The following is a 24,849-nucleotide window of genomic DNA, read 5'->3' on the forward strand; positions in this document are numbered from 1 at the left end:
GCCCCCTCTCTACCAGTCCCATAATGGACACATTCCCATGGCTAGCCCCCTCTCTACCAGTCCCATAATGGACACATTCCCATGGCTAGCCCCCTCTCTACCAGTCCCATAATGGACAAATTCCCATGGCTAGCACCCTCTCTACCAGTCCCCATAATAGACACATTCCCATGGCTAGCACCCTCTCTACCAGTCCCCATAATAGACACATTCCCATGGCTAGCCCCCTCTCTACCAGTCCCATAATGGACATATTCCCATGGCTAGCCCCCTCTCTACCAGTCCCATAATGGACACATTCCCATGGCTAGCACCCTCTCTACCAGTCCCCATAATGGACACATTCCCATGGCTATCCCCCTCTCTACCAGTCCCATAATGGACATATTCCCATGGCTAGCCCCCTCTCTACCAGTCCCATAATGGACACATTCCCATGGCTAGCCCCCTCTCTACCAGTCCCCATAATGGACACATTCCCATGGCTAGCCCCCTCTCTACCAGTCCCATAATGGACACATTCCCATGGCTAGCCCCCTCTCTACCAGTCCCATAATGGACACATTCCCATGGCTAGCACCCTCTCTACCAGTCCCCATAATGGACACATTCCCATGGCTAGCACCCTCTCTACCAGTCCCCATAATGGACACATTCCCATGGCTAGCACCCTCTCTACCAGTCCCCATAATAGACACATTCCCATGGCTAGCCCCCTCTCTACCAGTCCCATAATGGACATATTCCCATGGCTAGCCCCCTCTCTACCAGTCCCATAATGGACACATTCCCATGGCTAGCCCCCTCTCTACCAGTCCCCATAATGAACACATTCCGATGGTTAGCCCCCTCTCTACCAGTCCCATAATGGACACATTCCCATGGCTAGCCCCCTCTCTACCAGTCCCATAATGGACACATTCCCATGGCTAGCCCCCTCTCTACCAGTCCCATAATGGAAACATTCCCATGGCTAGCCCCCTCTCTACCAGTCCCATAATGGACACATTCCCATGGCTAGCACCCTCTCTACCAGTCCCCATAATAGACACATTCCCATGGCTAGCCCCCTCTCTACCAGTCCCATAATGGACATATTCCCATGGCTAGCCCCCTCTCTACCAGTCCCATAATGGACACATTCCCATGGCTAGCCCCCTCTCTACCAGTCCCATAATGGACACATTCCCATGGCTAGCCCCCTCTCTACCAGTCCCATAATGGACACATTCCCATGGCTAGCCCCCTCTCTACCAGTCCCATAATGGACACATTCCCATGGCTAGCCCCCTCTCTACCAGTCCCATAATGGACACATTCCCATGGCTAGCACCCTCTCTACCAGTCCCATAATGGACATATTCCCATGGCTAGCCCCCTCTCTAACAGTCCCATAATGGACACATTCCCATGGCTAGCCCCCTCTCTACCAGTCCCATAATGGACACATTCCCATGGCTAGCCCCCTCTCTACCAGTCCCATAATGGACATATTCCCATGGCTAGCCCCCTCTCTACCAGTCCCATAATGGACACATTCCCATGGCTAGCCCCCTCTCTACCAGTCCCCATAATGGACACATTCCCATGGCTAGCACCCTCTCTACCAGTCCCCATAATGGACACATTCCCATGGCTAGCCCCCTCTCTACCAGTCCCATAATGGACACATTCCCATGGCTAGCCCCCTCTCTACCAGTCCCATAATGGACACATTCCCATGGCTAGCACCCTCTCTACCAGTCCCATAATGGACACATTCCCATGGCTAGCCCCCTCTCTACCAGTCCCATAATGGACACATTCCCATGGCTAGCCCCCTCTCTACCAGTCCCATAATGGACACATTCCCATGGCTAGCCCCCTCTCTACCAGTCCCATAATGGACACATTCCCATGGCTAGCCCCCTCTCTACCAGTCCCATAATGGACACATTCCCATGGCTAGCCCCCTCTCTACCAGTCCCATAATGGACACATTCCCATGGCTAGCCCCCTCTCTACCAGTCCCATAATGGACACATTCCCATGGCTAGCCCCCTCTCTACCAGTCCCATAATGGACACATTCCCATGGCTAGCCCCCTCTCTACCAGTCCCATAATGGACACATTCCCATGGCTAGCCCCCTCTCTACCAGTCCCATAATGGACACATTCCCATGGCTAGCCCCCTCTCTACCAGTCCCCATAATGAACACATTCCCATGGCTAGCACCCTCTCTACCAGTCCCATAATGGACACATTCCCATGGCTAGCCCCCTCTCTACCAGTCCCATAATGGACACATTCCCATGGCTAGCCCCCTCTCTACCAGTCCCATAAAGGACACATTCCCATGGCTAGCCCCCTCTCTACCAGTCCCCATAATGAACACATTCCCATGGCTAGCCCCCTCTCTAACAGTCCCATAATGGACACATTCCTATGGCTAGCACCCTCTCTACCAGTCCCCATAATGGACACATTCCCATGGCTAGCCCCCTCTCTACCAGTCCCATAATGGACACATTCCCATGACTAGCCCCCTCTCTACCAGTCCCATAATGAACACATTCCCATGGCTAGCCCCCTCTCTACCAGTCCCATAATGGACACATTCCCATGGCTAGCCCCCTCTCTACCAGTCCCATAATGGACACATTCCCATGGCTAGCCCCCTCGAGGTCTAGTTCTACGAGGTCTAGTTCTACGTTTGCAGCTAATATTCCCGTAGCTTAGCCTTTCTTAAAACAGCTGCCTGTGGATGTATTGCTAAACATAGGTCACAACTTCAAAAATCAAAAGTAGTGCACTATAAAGGGAATATGGTGCCATAGGGCTCTGGTCTAAAGTAGTGCACTATATAGGGAATATGGTGCCATAGGGCTCTGGTCTAAAGTAGTGCACTATATAGGGAATAGGGTGCCATAGGTTTCTGGTCTAAAGTAGTGCCCTATATAGGGTGCCATAGGTTTCTGGTCTAAAGTAGTGCACTATATAGGGAATAGGGTGCCATAGGGCTCTGGTCTAAAGTAGTGCACTATATAGGGTGCCATAGGGCTCTGGTCTAAAGTAGTGCCCTATATAGGGTGCCATAGGGCTCTGGTCTAAAGTAGTGCCCCTTGGGACGCTAGCCATTGTATCAACACTTACAGCCTCTGTAGTCCAGTGTACAGCTCCATGTCCACATCTCTCAGAGTCTGCAGTCCTTTCCAGTTCTCTATGTGTCTGAAACAAACAGAGTAACAAATCATTTTCATTCATCTATGGAGCAGCAGAAACAGGACAGCATCCGTCGTTATGGAGCAGCAGCCGTCGTTATGGAGCAGCAGAAACAGGGCAGCATCCGTCGTTATGGAGCAGCAGAAACAGGGCAGCATCCGTCGTTATGGAGCAGCAGCCGTCGTTATGGAGCAGCAGAAACAGGGCAGCATCCGTCGTTATGGAGCAGCAGCCGTCGTTATGGAGCAGCAGAAACAGGACAGCATCCGTCGTTATGGAGCAGCAGCCGTCGTTATGGAGCAGCAGAAACAGGGCAGCATCCGTCGTTATGGAGCAGCAGCCGTCGTTATGGAGCAGCAGCCGTCGTTATGGAGCAGCAGCCGTCGTTATGGAGCAGCAGCTGTCATTATGGAGCAGCAGAAACAGGACAGCATCCGTCGTTATGGAGCAGCAGCCGTCGTTATGGAGCAGCAGCCGTCGTTATGGAGCAGCAGTAACACGGCAGCAGCCGTCGTTATGGAGCAGCAGCCGTCGTTATGGAGCAGCAGCCGTCGTTATGGAGCAGCAGTAACACGGCAGCAGCCATCGTTATGGAGCAGCAGTAACAGGACAGCAGCCGTTGTTATGGAGCAGCAGCCGTCGTTATGGAGCAGCAGTCGTTATGGAGCAGCCGTCGTTATGGAGCAGCAGCCGTTGTTATGGAGCAGCAGCCGTCGTTATGGAGCAGCAGTAACAGGACAGCAGCCGTCATTATGGAGCAGCAGCCGTCGTTATGGAGCAGCAGCCGTCGTTATGGAGCAGCAGCCGTCGTTATGGAGCAGCAGTCGTCGTTATGGAGCAGCAGCCGTCGTTATGGAGCAGCAGCCGTCGTTATGGAGCAGCAGCCGTCGTTATGGAGCAGCAGCCGTCGTTATGGAGCAGCAGTAGCTGCTTAAGCAAAAGTTTTTTAATCCATATTCATTTAAATTTAAATTATGTGACACAGCTGTTATTCTGTTGGATACTGAAAGATGCACTAGAGAGGAGAGAGAGAGAGACGAGATGCTCAAATTCACTAGTGCAAAATGTCAATTGGCTATATTAAAGCTGTTTAATTTGATTCTGAGTGTAGGTTATTTCCCTGACATCTGGAATCAAAGACTCATAACCCCAATCTTTAAGAACGGAGACAAATTTGACCCTAACAAGTACAGAGGCATTTGTGTGGACAGTAACCTGGGGAAGGTTTTCTGTAGTATCATCAATGTAAGAGTTCTAAACTTCCTTAATAAGCACAATGTCTTGAGTAAAAGCCAAATTTAATTAATACCAAAACATCACACGACCGGTCGTATTTACACCCTAAACACCCTGATAGATAAACATGTCCCCCAAAATAATACCGAATATATATATATACGCTTGCTTTATCGACCTCCTTAAAGCATTTGATTCTATTTGGCATACAGGACTGTTCTACAAAGGTATTGAAAGTGGTGTAGGGGGTAAAACATATGACATAATTAAATCAAAACATACTGGCAATATGTGAAGCATCAAAACTGGCAAGAAAATAACAGAATTCTTTAACCAGGGGCGGATCCTTTCGCCAGGGTTGCAATCTGAGCCCTGCAATCTTCAATATTTACATCATGGAATTGGCCACTATTCTAGAAAAATCCTCAGCTCCTGGTGTTAGTCTCCACAGTTCAGGGGTTAAATGCCTACTCTTCGCAGATGACCTATGCCTGCTGTCACCCACAGCACATGGCCTACAGCAGAGCCTGGACCTGCTAGAGCAGTACTGCCAGACCTGGGCCCTGGCAGTAAACCCCCCACAGCACATGGCCTACAGCAGAGCCTGGACCTGCTAGAGCAGTACTGCCAGACCTGGGCCCTGGCAGTAAACCCCAAAAAGACTAAAATAATGATTTTCCAGAGAAGATCCAGATCTCAGGGCATTAGACCAAAAGATATAGAGTACTATACACACTACAATTACTGAGGTTGAAATATATATAGTACTGTACACACTACAATTACTGAGGTTTAAATATGTAGAGTACTGTACACACTACAATTACTGAGGTTTAAATATATATAGTACTGTACACACTACAATTACTGAGGTTTAAATATGTAGAGTACTGTAAACATTACAATTACTGAGGTTTAAATATGTAGAGTACTGTACACACTACAATTACTGAGGTTTAAATATGTAGAGTACTGTAAACATTACAATTACTGAGGTTTAAATATGTAGAGTACTGCACACAATACAATTACTGAGGTTTAAATAATAAGCTAAACTGGACACCTTAATGATGCAGTGAATTAGCTGAGAAAGTATGCAGGGCATTCTACGCCATTAAAAAACGAATTCAATACCTACTAAAATTGGGTTTTAACTAATTGAATGTGTCATTGAATAAATTATACTAGTGGTAATAGTAGTAGAGATATTAGAGGTATAAATACTACTAGTGGTAACGGTAGTAGAGATATTAGAGGTATTAATACTACTAGTGGTAATGGTGGTAGAGATATTAGAGGTATAAATACTACTAGTGGTAATGGTGGTAGTAGAGATATTAGAGGTATAAATGATACTAGTGGTAATAGTAGTAGAGATATTAGAGGTATAAATACTACTAGTGGTAATGGTAGTAGAGATATTACAGGTATTAATACTACTAGTGGTAATGGTGGTAGTAGAGATATTAGAGGTATAAATTATACTAGTGGTAATGGTAGTAGAGATATTAGAGGTATTAATACTACTAGTGGTAATGGTGGTAGAGATATTAGAGGTATAAATGATACTAGTGGTAATAGTAGTAGAGATATTAGAGGTATAAATACTACTAGTGGTAATAGTAGTAGAGATATTAGAGGTATAAATGATACTAGTGGTAATGGTAGTAGAGATATTAGAGGTATAAATACTACTAGTGGTAATGGTAGTAGAGATATTAGAGGTATTAATACTACTAGTGGTAATGGTGGTAGTAGAGATATTAGAGGTATAAATGATACTAGTGGTAATAGTAGTAGAGATATTAGAGGTATAAATACTACTAGTGGTAATGGTGGTAGTAGAGATATTAGAGGTATAAATTATACTAGTGGTAATGGTAGTAGAGATATTAGAGGTATTAATACTACTAGTGGTAATGGTAGTAGAGATATTAGAGGTATTAATACTACTAGTGGTAATGGTGGTAGTAGAGATATTAGAGGTATAAATGATACTAGTGGTAATAGTAGTAGAGATATTAGAGGTATAAATACTACTAGTGGTAATGGTGGTAGTAGAGATATTAGAGGTATAAATTATACTAGTGGTAATGGTAGTAGAGATATTAGAGGTATTAATACTACTAGTGGTAATGGTGGTAGAGATATTAGAGGTATAAATTATACTAGTGGTAATGGTAGTAGAGATATTAGAGGTATAAATGATACTAGTGGTAATGGTAGTAGAGATATTAGAGGTATAAATGATACTAGTGGTAATGGTAGTAGAGATATTAGAGGTATAAATGATACTAGTGGTAATGGTAGTAGAGATATTAAAGGTATAAATGATACTAGTGGTAATGGTGGTAGAGATATTAGAGGTATAAATACTACTAGTGGTAATGGTAGTAGAGATAGAGGTATAAATGATACTAGTGATAATGGTGGTAGAGATATTAGAGGTATAAATACTACTAGTGGTAATGGTAGTAGAGATATTAGAGGTATAAATACTACTAGTGGTAATGGTAGTAGAGATATTAGAGGTATAAATGATACTAGTGATAATGGTGGTAGAGATATTAGAGGTATAAATACTACTAGTGGTAATGGTAGTAGAGATATTAGAGGTATAAATGATACTAGTGGTAACGGTAGTAGAGATATTAGAGGTATAAATACTACTAGTGGTAATGGTGGTAGAGATATTAGAGGTATAAATGATACTAGTGGTAATGGTGGTAGAGATATTAGAGGTATAAATACTACTAGTGGTAATGGTAGAGATATATATATCTTATATATATAAGTCGTGCTATAAATTCTCAGACAACCCAAAGATTCCTTGATGCCCTTCCAGACTCCCTCTGCCTACCCAAGGACGTCAGAGGACAAAAATCAGTTAACCACCTAACTGAGGAACTCAATTTAACTTTGCGCAATACCCTAGATGCAGTTGCACCCCTAAAAACGAAAAACATCTGTCATAAGAAACTAGCTCCCTGGTATACAGAAAATACACGAGCTCTGAAGCAAGCTTCCAGAAAATTGGAACGGAAATGGCGCCACACCAAACTGGAAGTCTTCCGACTATCTTGGAAAGACAGTACCGTGCAGTATCGAAGAGCCCTCACTGCTGCTCGATCATCCTATTTTTCCAACTTAATTGAGGAAAATAAGAACAATCCGAAATTTATTTTTGATACTGTCGCAAAGCTAACTAAAAAGTAGCATTCCCCAAGAGAGGATGGCTCTCACTTCAGCAGTAATAAATGTATGAACTTCTTTGAAGAAAAGATCATGATCATTAGAAAGCAAATTACAGACTCCTCTTTAAATCTGGGTATTCCTCCAAAGCTCAGTTGTCCTGAGTCTGCACAACTCTGCCAGGACCTAGGATCAAGGGAGACACTAAAGTGTTTTAGTACTATATCTCTTGACACAATGATGAAAATAATCATGGCCTCTAAACCTTCAAGCTGCATACTGGACCCTATTCCAACTAAACTACTGAAAGAGCTGCTTCCTGTGCTTGGCCCTCCTATGTTGAACATAATAAACGGCTCTCTATCCACCGGATGTGTACCAAGCTCACTAAAAGTGGCAGTAATAAAGCCTCTCTTGAAAAAGCCAAACCTTGACCCAGAAAATATAAAAAACTAATCGGTCTATATCGAATCTTCCATTCCTCTCAAAAAAAATTGAAAAAGCTGTTGCGCAGCAACTCACTGCCTTCCTGAAGACAAACAATGTATACGAAACGCTTCAGTCTGGTTTTAGACCCCATCATAGCACTGAGACTGCACTTGTGAAGGTGGTAAATTACCTTTTAATGGCGTCAGACTGAGGCTCTGCATCTGTCCTCGTGCTCCTAGATCTTAGTGCCGCTTTTGATACCATCGATCGCCACATTCTTTTGGAGAGATTGGAAACCCAAATTGGTCTGCATGGACAAGTTCTGGACTGGTTTAGGTCTTATCTGTCAGAAAGATATCAGTTTGTCTCTGTGAATGGTTTGTCCTCTGACAAATCAACTGTAAATTTCGGTGTTCCTCAAGATTCCGTTTCAGGACCACTATTGTTTTCACTATATATTTTACCTCTTGGTGATGTCATTTGAAAACATAATGTTAAATTTCACTGCTATGCGGACGACACACAGCTGTACATTTCAATGAAACATGGTGAAGCCACAAAATTGCCCTCGCTAGATGCCTGTGTTTCAGACATAAGCAAGTGGATGGCTGCAAACTTTCTACTTTTAAACTCGGACAAAACAGAGATGCTTGTTCTAGGTCCCAAGAAACAAAGAGATCTTCTGTTGAATCTGACAATTAACCTTGATGGTTGTACAGTCGTCTCAAATAAAACTGTGAAGGACCTCAGGCGTTACTCCGGACCCTGATCTCTCTTTTGAAGAACATATCAAGACTGTTTCAAGGACAGCTTTTTTCCATCTACGTAACATTGCAAAAATCTGAAACTTTCTGTCCACAAATGATGCAGAAAAATTAATCCATGCTTTTGTCACTTCTAGGTTAGACTACTGCAATGCTCTACTTTCCGGCTACCCGGATAAAGCACTAAACAAACTTTAGTTAGTGCTAAATACGGCTGCTAGAATCCTGACTAGAACCAAAAATTGTGATCATATTACTCCAGTGCTAGCCTCCCTACACTGGCTTCCTGTTAAGGCAAGGGCTGATTTCAAGGTTTTACTGCTAACCTACAAAGCATTACATGGGCTTGCTCCTACCTATCTTTCCGATTTGGTCCTGCCGTACATACCTACACGTACGCTACGGTCACAAGACGCAGGCCTCCTAATTGTCCCTAGAATTTCTAAGCAAACGGCTGGAGGTAGGGCTTTCTCCTATAGAGCTCCATTTTTATGGAATGGTCTGCCTACCCATGTGAGAGACGCAGACTCTGTCTCGACCTTTAAGTCTTTACTGAAGACTCATCAGGGGTGCGAAAGGTGAACGGAAAGGCTGTCCTCACACACATCCCTGTGACTTTATGTTGCTGTCCTCACACACACACACAAACACAGCCTCTCTACAGCCAATGAACTAAACAAATTCTTCACCCGCTTTGAAAAAGGGGTCGCCCCCACTCCCCTGGCCTGTCTGGAGGAGGGTGTCATGGCAACCAAGAGCACGCTTGTCATCGATGAGGAAGTCAAAAGCGCTGAGGCACGAAAGAGCCCGGGGCCTGATAACATCAGTGGTCGTGTCTTGAAACCCTGTTCAGCTGAGAGGTGTCTTCTGCTCTCTGTTTCAGCGGTCCCTGGATACATTGGAAATTACATCTTTATGGAAAACAAATCTATTGTTGTACCTTGTCCCAAAAAAAACTCTCATCCGTCTGCATCAAATGATTACAGACCTGTCGCTATGACCTCTCTCTTGATTAAATCTCTTGAAAAGATCATCAAGGCATATATCATCAACACCCTCTTTATTGACCCCCTTCAATTTGCATACATCATCAACACCCTCTTTATTGACCCCCTCCAATTTGCATACATCATCAACACCCCCTTATTGACCCCCTTAAATTTGCATACATCATCAACACCCCCTTATTGACCCCCTCCAATTTGCATACATCATCAACACCCCCTTATTGACCCCCTCCAATTTGCATACATCATCAACACCCCCTTATTGACCCCCTCCAATTTGCATACACCATCAACACCCTCTTTATTGACCCCCTCCAATTTGCATACATCATCAACACCCTCTTTATTGACCCCCTCCAATTTGCATACATCATCAACACCCCCTTATTGACCCCCTCCAATTTGCATACACCATCAACACCCTCTTTATTGACCCCCTCCAATTTGCATACATCATCAACACCCCCTTATTGACCCCCTCAAATTTGCATACATTATCAACACCCTCTTTATTGACCCCCTCCAATTTGCATACATCATCAACACCCCTTATTGACCCCCTCCAATTTGCATACACCATCAACACCCTCTTTATTGACCCCCTCCAATTTGCATACATCATCAACACCCCCTAATTGACCCCCTCCAATTTGCATACATCATCAACACCCCCTTATTGACCCCCTCCAATTTGCATACCGGTCAGAGAGATGGACAGATGATGCCATCCTTTTGATCTACATCTGGTGAACATGCATCTGGAGGGCAGTAAACCCCATGGAGGGCAGTAAACCCCCATGGAGGGCAGTAAACCCCCATGGAGGGCAGTAAACCCCATGGAGGGCAGTAAACCCCATGGAGGGCAGTAAACCCCCATGGAGGGCAGTAAACCCCATGGAGGGCAGTAAACCCCATGGAGGGCAGTAAACCCCATGGAGGGCAGTAAACCCCATGGAGGGCAGTAAACCCCATGGAGGGCAGTAAACCCCCATGGAGGGCAGTAAACCCCCATGGAGGGCAGTAAACCCCATGGAGGGCAGTAAACCCCATGGAGGGCAGTAAACCCCCATGGAGGGCAGTAAACCCCCATGGAGGGCAGTAAACCCCCATGGAGGGCAGTAAACCCCATGGAGGGCAGTAAACCCCCATGGAGGGCAGTAAACCCCCATGGAGGGCAGTAAACCCCCATGGAGGGCAGTAAACCCCATGGAGGGCAGTAAACCCCCATGGAGGGCAGTAAACCCCATGGAGGGCAGTAAACCCCATGGAGGGCAGTAAACCCCATGGAGGGCAGTAAACCCCATGGAGGGCAGTAAACCCCATGGAGGGCAGTAAACCCCATGGAGGGCAGTAAACCCCCATGGAGGGCAGTAAACCCCCATGGAGGGCAGTAAACCCCATGGAGGGCAGTAAACCCCATGGAGGGCAGTAAACCCCCATGGAGGGCAGTAAACCCCATGGAGGGCAGTAAACCCCATGGAGGGCAGTAAACCCCATGGAGGGCAGTAAACCCCATGGAGGGCAGTAAACCCCATGGAGGGCAGTAAACCCCATGGAGGGCAGTAAACCCCCATGGAGGGCAGTAAACCCCATGGAGGGCAGTAAACCCCATGGAGGGCAGTAAACCCCCATGGAGGGCAGTAAACCCCCATGGAGGGCAGTAAACCCCATGGAGGGCAGTAAACCCCCATGGAGGGCAGTAAACCCCATGGAGGGCAGTAAACCCCATGGAGGGCAGTAAACCCCATGGAGGGCAGTAAACCCCCATGGAGGGCAGTAAACCCCCATGGAGGGCAGTAAACCCCATGGAGGGCAGTAAACCCCATGGAGGGCAGTAAACCCCATGGAGGGCAGTAAACCCCATGGAGGGCAGTAAACCCCATGGAGGGCAGTAAACCCCATGGAGGGCAGTAAACCCCATGGAGGGCAGTAAACCCCATGGAGGGCAGTAAACCCCACAGTATCAGGTGGAACCCCACAGGGCCGTGTTCTAACACCAGTACTATATCAGTTGGAACCCCACAGGGCAGTGTTCTATCACCAGTACTATATCAGGTGGAACCCCACAGGGCCGTGTTCTAACACCAGTACTATATCAGGTGGAACCCCACAGGGCAGTGTTCTATCACCAGTACTATATCAGGTGGAACCCCACAGGGCAGTGTTCTATCACCAGTACTATATCAGGTGGAACCCCACAGGGTGTTCTATCACCAGTACTATATCAGGTGGAACCCCACAGGGCAGTGTTCTATCACCAGTACTATATCAGGTGGAACCCCACAGGGTGTTCTATCACCAGTACTATATCAGGTGGAACCCCACAGGGTGTTCTATCACCAGTACTATATCAGGTGGAACCCCACAGGGTGTTCTATCACCAGTACTATATCAGGTGGAACCCCACAGGGTGTTCTATCACCAGTACTATATCAGGTGGAACCCCACAGGGCAGTGTTCTATCACCAGTACTATACGTACTATATCAGGTGGAACCCCACAGGGTAGAGTTCTATCACCAGTACTATATCAGGTGGAACCCCACAGGGTAGAGTTCTATCACCAGTACTATATCAGGTGGAACCCCACAGGGTAGAGTTCTATCACCAGTACTATATCAGGTGGAACCCCACAGGGCCGTGTTCTAGCACCAGTACTATACGTACTATATCAGGTGGAACTCCACAGGGCAGTGGAACCCCACAGGGCCGTGTTCTATCACCAGACAGCTGCCAGTGCCGGGTTCCCAGGGAACCACCTGATCGATACTGCATTGGGTCAGTCTTCTCGAAGGGGATGAGACGGAGCACGGACCCGACTCTGAATGACTCTCACCCCATCTAAATACATCAAAAACAAGGGATCTGGTGTTTGACTTTTACATTTACATTTACAGATGCTCTTATCCGGAGCGACTTACAAATTGGTGCATTCACCTTATGATATCCAGTGGAACAACCACTTTACAATAGTACATCTATATCTTTTTTTGGGGGGGGGGTTAGAAGGATTACTTTATCCTATCCCAGGTATTCCTTAAAGAGGTGGGGTTTCAGGTGTCTCCGGAAGGTGGTGATTGACTCCGCTGTCCTGGCGTCGTGAGGGAGCTTGGTCCACCATTGGGGTGCCAGAGCAGCGAACAGTTTTGAATGGGCTGAGCGGGAACTGTGCTTTTGAAGGAACTACCATGCACACACCATCACTGATAAAAAGGTGAGCCCATTGACATAGTGGAGGAGTACAAATACCTTGGGCTAGTCATTGACAACAAGCTGTCTTGGGATCAGTGTACTGACGCTATTTTCAATAGCCCCATTTTTTCCCCCCAATTTTCGCCTAAAATGACGTACCCAAATCTAACTGCCTGTAGCTCAGGCCCTGAAGCAAGGATATGCATGTTATTGGTACCATTTGAAAGGAAAGACTTTGAAGTTTATGGAAATGTGAAATTAATGTAGGAGAATATAACACAATAGATCTGGTAGAAGAAAATATAAAGAAAAAAAACCAACCGGTCTTTTTCTACCACCGTATTTGAAATGCAAGAGAAAGGTAATAGTTATAGCCACCAGTCTGGTTGTAATTCCGATAGTGTCCACAAGAGGGCAGCAGTGTGTGTGCAAAGTTTCAGATGGATAACTTGAAGTATGAGTGAACTACATGACATTTAGTGTGAAGTCACCCAGGTACATTTGGGCAAATCGTGAAGGAGACATTTGCATTCATATAACATTTTTTCTGCAAGAATATCGTCAAATCTGTATACTTGGACTTTGATTTAGTTTTCCAAGTATTAGTAGCCATATTATAAATTCAACATTTGCAAAACAACCAGTTTTTATAACTTCATAGCTCTGAATATCCTTATAATTTTTTGTCCAAAAGGAAAAGACATGCTGTCGTACAAGGTTAGTAGCTACATTTTACGACATATACATGGTTTCCGGATACTCCCGTAAAGCCCAGCTCATTGGCTATCTAGCTAGCTTTCTTTGACCCCTATTGGTGCTTATTTGACAAAGATACAGTTGTTCAAGTGAAGACCGCCCGCGTCATCGGCGTGCCATAAAGGCGTCGCTCTCTGACCAAATATGGTGTCCTATAGGATATACTACACCCCTAATGATATAGTGAAGTCTGGTTACCTTCTAGGATCTCTGAGGAATAGATACGAACGTGATTTGACTCGTTGAACCAACGTTTAGGGTGAGATTTTCACAGAGTGGAAATACAAAATCGATCGTGCATGCTATATGGACCTTTTTAGGATATGAAAAAATGAATTTTATCTAACAAAACGACCCTTCATGTTATCTCTGGGACCCTTTGGATGATAAATCGGAGCAAGATTTCAGAATGTAAGTACACATTTCACCTTCAGAGGTGAATTTATCAAACCTATCGCGGTGAAAAAAAGTGTTTTGTTGTTAGGAGCTCTCCTCAAACAATAGCATGCCATTTTTCCGCAGTAATAGCTACTGTAAATCAGACAGTGCAGTTACATTAACAAGAATTTAAGCTTTCAGCCGACATAAGACACTTATATGTACCGACATTTGTTGTTTCTCTAAAATCTGCAATCTTGACATAACACACTGCATGATTTACAACTGTCCCGTTGACAGGACGCCGATCCTTAATTAACAAAGGCCAACAGAGACTGTATTTCCTACGGAAACTGCACTTTCTTACTGTTGATCTAACCATCACGGTTCTCTTTTATAAATCATTCATTGAGAGCATTCTGTGATACTTCTTGACTTGCTGGTTTGGGAATATCAAGGTTACACAGAAAAATAGGATGGGCAAGATAGTCAGGCAATAGCAAGAACGGTCAGCTCTCTACCTGGGCAGAGCCCTCCACCTCTCTACCTGGGCAGAGCCCTCCACCTCTCTACCTGGGCAGAGCCCTCCACCTCTCTACCTGGGCAGAGCCCTCCACCTCTCTACCTGGGCAGAGCCCTCCACCTCTCTACCTGGGCAGAGCCCTCCACCTCTCTACCTGGGCAGAGCCCTCCATCTCTCTCTACCTGGGCAGAGCCCTCCATCTCTCTCTACCTGGGCAGAGCACTCCACCTCTCTCTACCTGGGCAGAGCCCTCCACCTCTCTACCTGGGCAGAGCCCTCCATCTCTCTACCTGGGCAGAGCCCTCCATCTCTCTACCTGGGCAGAGCCCTCCACCTCTCTACCTGGGCAGAGCCCTCCACCTCTCTACCTGGGCAGAGCCCTCCATCTCTCTGCCTTTATGTTGCTAGCGTAGCCTTCCCATCTCTCTGCCTTTATGTTGCTAGCGTAGCCTTCACATCCCTCTGCCTTTATGTTGCTAGCGTAGCCTTCACATCCCTCTGCCTTTATGTTGCTAGCGTAGCCTTCACATCCCTCTGCCTTTATGTTGCTAGCGTAGCCTTCACATCCCCCTGCCTTTATGTTGCTAGCGTAGCCTTCACATCCCTCTGCCTTTATGTTGCTAGCGTAGCCTTCACATCCCTCTGCCTTTATGTTGCTAGCGTAGCCTTCACATCCCTCTGCCTTTATGTTGCTAGCGTAGCCTTCACATCCCTCTGCCTTTATGTTGCTAGCGTAGCCTTCACATCCCTCTGCCTTTATGTTGCTAGCGTAGCCTTCACATCCCTCTGCCTTTATGTTGCTAGCGTAGCCTTCAGGTCCCTCTGCCTTTATGTTGCTAGCGTAGCCTTCACATCCCTCTCCCTTTATGTTGCTAGCGTAGCCTTCCCATCCCTCTGCCTTTATGTTGCTAGCGTAGCCTTCAGGTCCCTCTGCCTTTATGTTGCTAGCGTAGCCTTCACATCCCTCTGCCTTTATGTTGCTAGCGTAGCCTTCCCATCTCTCTGCCTTTATGTTGCTAGCGTAGCCTTCAGGTCCCTCTGCCTTTATGTTGCTAGCGTAGCCTTCACATCCCTCTGCCTTTATGTTGCTAGCGTAGCCTTCCCATCCCTCTGCCTTTATGTTGCTAGCGTAGCCTTCCCATCTCTCTGCCTTTATGTTGCTAGCGTAGCCTTCACATCCCTCTCCCTTTATGTTGCTAGCGTAGCCTTCCCATCCCTCTGCCTTTATGTTGCTAGCGTAGCCTTCAGGTCCCTCTGCCTTTATGTTGCTAGCGTAGCCTTCAGGTCCCTCTGCCTTTATGTTGCTAGCGTAGCCTTCCCATCTCTCTGCCTTTATGTTGCTAGCGTAGCCTTCCCATCTCTCTACCTTTATGTTGCTAGCGTAGCCTTCCCATCCCTCTGCCTTTATGTTGCTAGCGTAGCCTTCAGGTCCCTCTGCCTTTATGTTGCTAGCGTAGCCTTCCCATCTCTCTGCCTTTATGTTGCTAGCGTAGCCTTCACATCCCTCTGCCTTTATGTTGCTAGCGTAGCCTTCACATCCCTCTGCCTTTATGTTGCTAGCGTAGCCTTCACATCCCTCTGCCTTTATGTTGCTAGCGTAGCCTTCCCATCCCTCTGCCTTTATGTTGCTAGCGTAGCCTTCAGGTCCCTCTGCCTTTATGTTGCTAGCGTAGCCTTCCCATCCCTCTGCCTTTATGTTGCTAGCGTAGCCTTCCCATCTCTCTGCCTTTATGTTGCTAGCGTAGCCTTCACATCTCTCTGCCTTTATGTTGCTAGCGTAGCCTTCACATCCCTCTGCCTTTATGTTGCTAGCGTAGCCTTCACATCCCTCTGCCTTTATGTTGCTAGCGTAGCCTTCCCATCCCTCTGCCTTTATGTTGCTAGCGTAGCCTTCCCATCTCTCTGCCTTTATGTTGCTAGCGTAGCCTTCCCATCTCTCTGACTTTATGTTGCTAGCGTAGCCTTCACATCTCTCTGCCTTTATGTTGCTAGCGTAGCCTTCACATCCCTCTGCCTTTATGTTGCTAGCGTAGCCTTCCCATCTCTCTGCCTTTATGTTGCTAGCGTAGCCTTCAGGTCCCTCTGCCTTTATGTTGCTAGCGTAGCCTTCCCATCTCTCTGCCTTTATGTTGCTAGCGTAGCCTTCCCATCCCTCTGCCTTTATGTTGCTAGCGTAGCCTTCACATCCCTCTGCCTTTGTTACTAGCGTAGCCTTCCCATCTCTCTGCCTTTATGTTGCTAGCGTAGCCTTCAGGTCCCTCTGCCTTTATGTTGCTAGCGTAGCCTTCACATCCCTCTGCCTTTATGTTGCTAGCGTAGCCTTCCCATCCCTCTGCCTTTATGTTGCTAGCGTAGCCTTCCCATCTCTCTGCCTTTATGTTGCTAGCGTAGCCTTCACATCCCTCTGCCTTTATGTTGCTAGCGTAGCCTTCAGGTCCCTCTGCCTTTATGTTGCTAGCGTAGCCTTCCTGTTCCAGGTTCTAGTTCTCAAAGCATCTTCTGATTATTAAGATACAGATGCTTCATTAGTATGCGTGTTCCCGCTCCTCCCTCCCTCCCTCCTCCCATCCTCCCTCCTCCCTCCTCCCCTCCTCCCTTCTCCCATCCTCCCTCCTCCCATCCTCCCTCCTCGCTCCCCCCCTCCTCCCTCCTCCCTTCTCCCATCCTCCCTCCTCCCATCCTCCCTCCTCCCATCCTCCCTCCTCGCTCCCCCCTCCTCCCATCCTCCCTCCTCCCTCCTCCCCTCCTCCCTCCTCGCTCCTCCCTCCTCCTCTTCTCCCATCCTCCCTCCTCCCATCCTCCCTCCTCGCTCCCCCCTCCTCCCTCCCTCCTCCCATCCTCCTCCCATCCTCCATCCTCCCTCCTCCCATCCTCCCTCCTCCCTCCTCCCATCCTCCCTCCTCTCATCCTCCCTCCTCCCTAGCTGCAGATGTGTGACTGCGTGGGAGAAGACTGGTCTTTTCATTACAGCTCTGTATGCAGGGGATCCAAACGCAGCACTTTCTCCTCCCCCCTCGCCCCCCCCCCTCCCCCTCCCCCTCCTCCCCTCTCCTCCCCTCCCCCTCCTCGCCTCCCCCCTCTCCCCTCCACCCTGCTCCCCCTCCCCTCCTCTCCTTTCCTCCCCCCTCCACCCCACCCCCCCTCCTCCCCTCCTCTCCTCTCCTCTCCTCCCCCCTCCACCCCACCCCCCTCCTCCCCTCCTCTCCTCTCCTCCCCCTCCACCCCACCCCCTCTTCCTCTCCTCTCCTCTCCTTTCCTCCCCCCTCCACCCCACCCCCCTCCTCCTCTCCTCTCCTCTCCCCTTTTGTCCTTTGGCTATTCTATCTTCTCCTCCCTTCTCTCCTCTCCTCTCCTCCCCCCCTCTCCCCTCCCCCTACTCCCCCCTCCCCTCCTCTCCTCTCCTCTCCTCCCCCCTCCACCCCACCCCCTCCTCCCCTCCTCTCCTCTCCTCTCCTCCCCCCTCCACCCCACCCCACCCCCCTCCTCCTCTCCTCTCCTCCCCTCTCCCCTTTTGTCCTTTGGCTATTCTATCTTCTCCTCCCTTCTCTCCTCTCCTCTCCTCCCCCCTCTCCCCTCCCCCCCCTACTCCCCCTCCCCCTCCTCTCCTCTCCTCTCCTCCCCCCCTTCACCCCACCCTCCTCCTGCTCTCCTCTCCTCCCCTCCCCTCCTCTCCTCTCCTCCCCTCTCCCCTTTGGCTATTCTATCTTCTCCTCCCTTCTCTCCTCCTCTCCTAATTCTCACATGTTGAAGCTGACCTAGTTAACACAAAGACAGGCTCATGCAAACATGATGATATGAATAAAACACAGATTTTACAGAGTAACTACCGAGCAGACGAGGTCTCCTCCACTACAGGCCTTAAGGATGGCTGATGAGCAGGAGAGGTCTCTCCACTACAGGCCTTAGGGATGGCTGATGAGCAGGAGAGGTCTCCTCCACTACAGGCCTTAGGGATGGCTGATGAGCAGGGCCTTAGGGATGGCTGATGAGCAGGGCCTTAGGGATGGCTGATGAGCAGGGCCTTAGGGATGGCTGATGAGCAGGAGAGGTCTCCTCCACTACAGGCCTTAGGGATGGCTGATGAACAGGGCCTTAGGGATGGCTGATGAGCCAGGAGAGGTCTCCTCCACTACAGGCCTTAGGGATGGCTGAGGAGCAGGAGAGGTCTCCTCCACTACAGGCCTTAGGGATGGCTGATGAACAGGGCCTTAGGGATGGCTGATGAGCCAGGAGAGGTCTCCTCCACGTCCACCAACTGATCCAGACAAATTAAAACAAACAATTTGCTCTGAAAGAAGAAAACTTCTTCTTGACCTGCATCATGGCCCTACCCAGATCACCTCCCTCCCTCCCTCCCACCCTCCCTCCCTCTCCTCCACTCCCTCCCTCCCTCTCCTCCCCTCCCTCCCTCCCTCCCTCTCCTCCACTCCCTCCCTCCCTCCCTCCCTCCCTCCCTCCCTCCCTCTCCTCCACTCCCTCCCTCCCCTCCATTCCCTCCCTCCCTCCCTCCCTCCCTCCCTCCCTCCCTCCCTTCTACTCCCCCCCTCCCCTCTACTCCCTCTAAAAGGTTTCCACATGGAACTAACAGGGTTCTACCTGGGTTCTCCAATGGGTTCTCCTACAGCCGAAGAACCGTCTTTAGTTCTAGATAGTCCCTTTCTTTCTAAGGGTGTACCAGGAGGAGATGTAAGAGAGACTACCCTGCAGCCCAAATGACACCCTATTCCCTATATAGCGCACTACTTTTGAACCAGAGCCAAATGGAACTTATGGAGGAATAGGGTGGCGTTTAGGACACGGCTAATGCTTTTCTCAGCTCTGGTTCAAAAGTAGTGCACTATAAAAGGGAATAGGGTCCCATTTGGGACGCAGGCAGGGACTCTAAACGCCACCCTATTCCTCCATAAGTTCCATTTGGCTCTGGTTTAAAAGTAGTGCACTATAAAAGGGAATAGGGTCCCATTTGGGACGCAGGCAGGGACTCTTAATGGTCTTCATCAAGCAGCCACAGCTGCAGCCTCTCAGTCTCTCCAACACTTCAACAGAGCAGAGCTGCGTGTACAAGAATTCATCTGCCTGCTGTCTAGAAACACAGAGCTCTGCTTTCTACATGAAGCCTTATCTTCTTCTTACCTCACTGAACAGAGATTATTCTGTAGCCCTGGGTCCCAAATACACTGTAGCCCTGGGTCCCAAATACACTGTAGCCCTGGGTCCCAAATACACTGTAGCCCTGGGTCCCAAATACACTGTAGCCCTGGGTCCCAAATACACTGTAGCCCTGGGTCCCAAATACACTGTAGCCCTGGGTCCCAAATACTCTGTAGCCCTGGGTCCCAAATACACTGTATCCCTGGGTCCCAAATACACTGTAGCCCTGGGTCCCAAATACACTGTAGCCCTGGGTCCCAAATACACTGTAGCCCTGGGTCCCAAATACACTGTAGCCCTGGGTCCCAAATACACTGTAGCCCTGGGTCCCAAATACACTGTAGCCCTGGGTCCCAAATACACTGTAGCCCTGGGTCCCAAATACACTGTAGCCCCTGGGTCCCAAATACACTGTAGCCCTGGGTCCCAAATACACTGTAGCCCTGGGTCCCAAATACACTGTAGCCCTGGGTCCCAAATACACTGTAGCCCTGGGTCCCAAATACACTGTAGCCCTGGGTCCCAAATACTCTGTAGCCCTGGGTCCCAAATACACTGTGTCCCTGGGTCCCAAATACTCTGTAGCCCTGGGTCCCAAATACTCTGTAGCCCTGGGTCCCAAATACACTGTAGCCCTGGGTCCCAAATACACTGTGTCCCTGGGTCCCAAATACACTGTATCCCTGGGTCCCAAATACTCTGTAGCCCTGGGTCCCAAATACTCTGTAGCCCTGGGTCCCAAATACACTGTAGCCCTGGGTCCCAAATACTCTGTAGCCCTGGGTCCCAAATACTCTGTAGCCCTGGGTCCCAAATACACTGTAGCCCTGGGTCCCAAATACACTGTATCCCTGGGTCCCAAATACTCTGTATCCCTGGGTCCCAAATACACTGTAGCCCTGGGTCCCAAATACTCTGTAGCCCTGGGTCCCAAATACTCTGTAGCCCTGGGTCCCAAATACACTGTAGCCCTGGGTCCCAAATACACTGTAGCCCTGGGTCCCAAATACACTGTAGCCCTGGGTCCCAAATACACTGTAGCCCTGGGTCCCAAATACACTGTATCCCTGGGTCCCAAATACTCTGTAGCCCTGGGTCCCAAATACACTGTAGCCCTGGGTCCCAAATACACTGTAGCCCTGGGTCCCAAATACACTGTAGCCCTGGGTCCCAAATACTCTGTAGCCCTGGGTCCCAAATACACTGTAGCCCTGGGTCCCAAATACACTGTAGCCCTGGGTCCCAAATACACTGTATCCCTGGGTCCCAAATACACTGTATCCCTGGGTCCCAAATACACTGTAGCCCTGGGTCCCAAATACTCTGTAGCCCTGGGTCCCAAATACACTGTAGCCCTGGGTCCCAAATACACTGTAGCCCTGGGTCCCAAATACACTGTAGCCCTGGGTCCCAAATACACTGTATCCCTGGGTCCCAAATACACTGTAGCCCTGGGTCCCAAATACTCTGTAGCCCTGGGTCCCAAATACTCTGTAGCCCTGGGTCCCAAATACTCTGTAGCCCTGGGTCCCAAATACACTGTATCCCTGGGTCCCAAATACACTGTATCCCTGGGTCCCAAATACACTGTATCCCTGGGTCCCAAATACACTGTAGCCCTGGGTCCCAAATACACTGTAGCCCTGGGTCCCAAATACACTGTAGCCCTGGGTCCCAAATACTCTGTAGCCCTGGGTCCCAAATACTCTGTAGCCCTGGGTCCCAAATACACTGTGTCCCTGGGTCCCAAATACACTGTAGCCCTGGGTCCCAAATACACTGTGTCCCTGGGTCCCAAATACACTGTAGCCCTGGGTCCCAAATACACTGTAGCCCTGGGTCCCAAATACACTGTAGCCCTGGGTCCCAAATACACTGTAGCCCTGGGTCCCAAATACTCTGTAGCCCTGGGTCCCAAATACACTGTATCCCTGGGTCCCAAATACACTGTAGCCCTGGGTCCCAAATACACTGTAGCCCTGGGTCCCAAATACACTGTAGCCCTGGGTCCCAAATACACTGTAGCCCTGGGTCCCAAATACACTGTATCCCTGGGTCCCAAATACACTGTAGCCCTGGGTCCCAAATACACTGTATCCCTGGGTCCCAAATACACTGTAGCCCTGGGTCCCAAATACTCTGTAGCCCTGGGTCCCAAATACACTGTATCCCTGGGTCCCAAATACTCTGTAGCCCTGGGTCCCAAATACTCTGTAGCCCTGGGTCCCAAATACTCTGTAGCCCTGGGTCCCAAATACACTGTAGCCCTGGGTCCCAAATACACTGTAGCCCTGGGTCCCAAATACACTGTAGCCCTGGGTCCCAAATACTCTGTAGCCCTGGGTCCCAAATACTCTGTAGCCCTGGGTCCCAAATACTCTGTAGCCCTGGGTCCCAAATACTCTGTAGCCCTGGGTCCCAAATACTCTGTAGCCCTGGGTCCCAAATACTCTGTAGCCCTGGGTCCCAAATACACTGTAGCCCTGGGTCCCAAATACACTGTAGCCCTGGGTCCCAAATACTCTGTAGCCCTGGGTCCCAAATACACTGTAGCCCTGGGTCCCAAATACACTGTAGCCCTGGGTCCCAAATACACTGTAGCCCTGGGTCCCAAATACACTGTAGCCCTGGGTCCCAAATACACTGTAGCCCTGGGTCCCAAATACACTGTAGCCCTGGGTCCCAAATACACTGTAGCCCTGGGTCCCAAATACTCTGTAGCCCTGGGTCCCAAATACACTGTAGCCCTGGGTCCCAAATACTCTGTAGCCCTGGGTCCCAAATACACTGTAGCCCTGGGTCCCAAATACACTGTAGCCCTGGGTCCCAAATACACTGTAGCCCTGGGTCCCAAATACTCTGTAGCCCTGGGTCCCAAATACACTGTAGCCCTGGGTCCCAAATACACTGTAGCCCTGGGTCCCAAATACACTGTAGCCATGGGTCCCAAATACACTGTAGCCATGGGTCCCAAATACACTGTAGCCCTGGGTCCCAAATACACGAGGTACTGAGCAGCGAGGTACTGAGCAGCGAGGGACTGAGCAGCGAGGCGAGGGACTGAGCAGCGAGGCGAGGGACTGAGCAGCGAGGCGAGGGACTGAGCAGCGAGGCGAGGGACTGAGCAGCGAGGCGAGGGACTGAGCAGCAGCGAGGGACTGAGCAGCGAGGCGAGGGACTGAGCAGCGAGGGACTGAGCAGCGAGGCGAGGGACTGAGCAGCGAGGGACTGAGCAGCGAGGGACTGAGCAGCGAGGCGAGGGACTGAGCAGCGAGGGACTGAGCAGCGAGGGACTGAGCAGCGAGGCGAGGGACTGAGCAGCGAGGGACTGAGCAGCGAGGGACTGAGCAGCGAGGGACTGAGCAGCGAGGGACTGAGCTGCGAGGTACTGAGCAGCGAGGGACTGAGCAGCGAGGGACTGAGCAGCGAGGGACTGAGCAGCGAGGGACTGAGCAGCGAGGCGAGGGACTGAGCAGCGAGGTACTGAGCAGCAGCGAGGGACTGAGCAGCAGCGAGGGACTGAGCAGCGAGGGACTGAGCAGCGAGGGGGAGACAGCGAGGGACTGAGCAGCGAGGGACTGAGCAGCGAGGCGAGGGACTGAGCAGCGAGGGACTGAGCAGCGAGGCGAGGGACTGAGCAGCGAGGGACTGAGCAGCGAGGGACTGAGCAGCGAGGGACTGAGCTGCGAGGGACTGAGCAGCGAGGGACTGAGCAGCGAGGGACTGAGCAGCGAGGCGAGGGACTGAGCAGCGAGGCGAGGGACTGAGCAGCGAGGCGAGGGACTGAGCAGCGAGGCGAGGGACTGAGCAGCGAGGGACTGAGCAGCGAGGTACTGAGCAGCAGCGAGGGACTGAGCAGCAGCGAGGGACTGAGCAGCGAGGGACTGAGCAGCGAGGGACGAGGGACTGAGCAGCGAGGGACTGAGCAGCGAGGCGAGGGACTGAGCAGCGAGGGACTGAGCAGCGAGGGACTGAGCAGCGAGGGACTGAGCAGCGAGGACTGAGCAGCGAGGCGAGGGACTGAGCAGCGAGGCGAGGGACTGAGCAGCGAGGCGAGGGACTGAGCAGCGAGGGACTGAGCAGCGAGGGACTGAGCAGCGAGGGACTGAGCAGCGAGGCGAGGACTGAGCAGCGAGGGACTGAGCAGCGAGGGACTGAGCAGCGAGGGACTGAGCAGCGAGGGACTGAGCAGCGAGGCAAGGGACTGAGCAGCGAGGCGAGGGACTGAGCGGCGAGGGACTGAGCAGCGAGGGACTGAGCAGCGAGGGACTGAGCAGCGAGGGACTGAGCAGCGAGGGACTGGCAGCGAGGCGAGGGACTGAGCAGCGAGGGACTGAGCAGCGAGGGACTGAGCAGCGAGGGACTGAGCAGCTCAATCACGTGTTTAGCTATTGCGTTGCCAAATCCATTAGAAACACCTCCGGATTTCTTAAAAGGCAGAACCCCAAACCGTTACATGATGTTAAACATTATAACGCGTTTTCCTCCAGTCGCTACAAGGCTCCAGAGTAGTTAGCGGTCTGGGCAGGTGGCGAGCAAAACGAGAGATGGGGTGAGAGAGTAGCTTAGTTCCTCAGATGTCATTCACACGATAAACAAAACGAATCACATCACATTAATGGCCTTCGTGCGTCTGCCGGTCATAATATAGCCTCCCTTCTTCTAAAACATTACAGCCTTGACTTGACTTATCACTGCAACAACGACAACAACAACAGCTATGTGACGTCTGCTCTGCTGTGGAATCTACGCCAGTATAGGATCACTGGTCCAACACATCAGAGAGAGAGGAGAGAGAGGGAGGGGAGAGAGGGGGAGAGAGAGGTATAGGATCACTGGTCCAACACATCAGAGAGAGAGGAGAGAGAGGGAGGGGAGAGAGGGGGAGAGAGAGAGAGGTATAGGATCACTGGTCCAACACATCAGAGAGAGAGGATAGAGAGGGAGGGGAGAGAGGGGGAGAGAGAGAGAGAGGTATAGGATCACTGGTCCAACACATCAGAGAGAGAGGAGAGAGAG

General features: G+C 49.8%; 1 protein-coding gene across 1 annotated transcript in view; it reads right to left on the reverse strand.

Moving 5' to 3' along the window:
- Nucleotides 1-24,849, reverse strand: part of LOC106595813 (NT-3 growth factor receptor) — a 141,157-nt gene that overhangs the window by 113,824 nt on the left and 2,484 nt on the right. Inside the window, exon 2 of the mRNA XM_045708728.1 lies at nt 3,135-3,209. Coding sequence (XP_045564684.1) covers nt 3,135-3,209 — 75 coding nt within the window. The remainder of the gene's footprint in view (nt 1-3,134; nt 3,210-24,849) is intronic.

The sequence above is a fragment of the Salmo salar genome, chromosome ssa26 (assembly GCF_905237065.1).
Source record: "Salmo salar chromosome ssa26, Ssal_v3.1, whole genome shotgun sequence".
NCBI classification, from domain to species: Eukaryota; Metazoa; Chordata; class Actinopteri; order Salmoniformes; family Salmonidae; genus Salmo; species Salmo salar.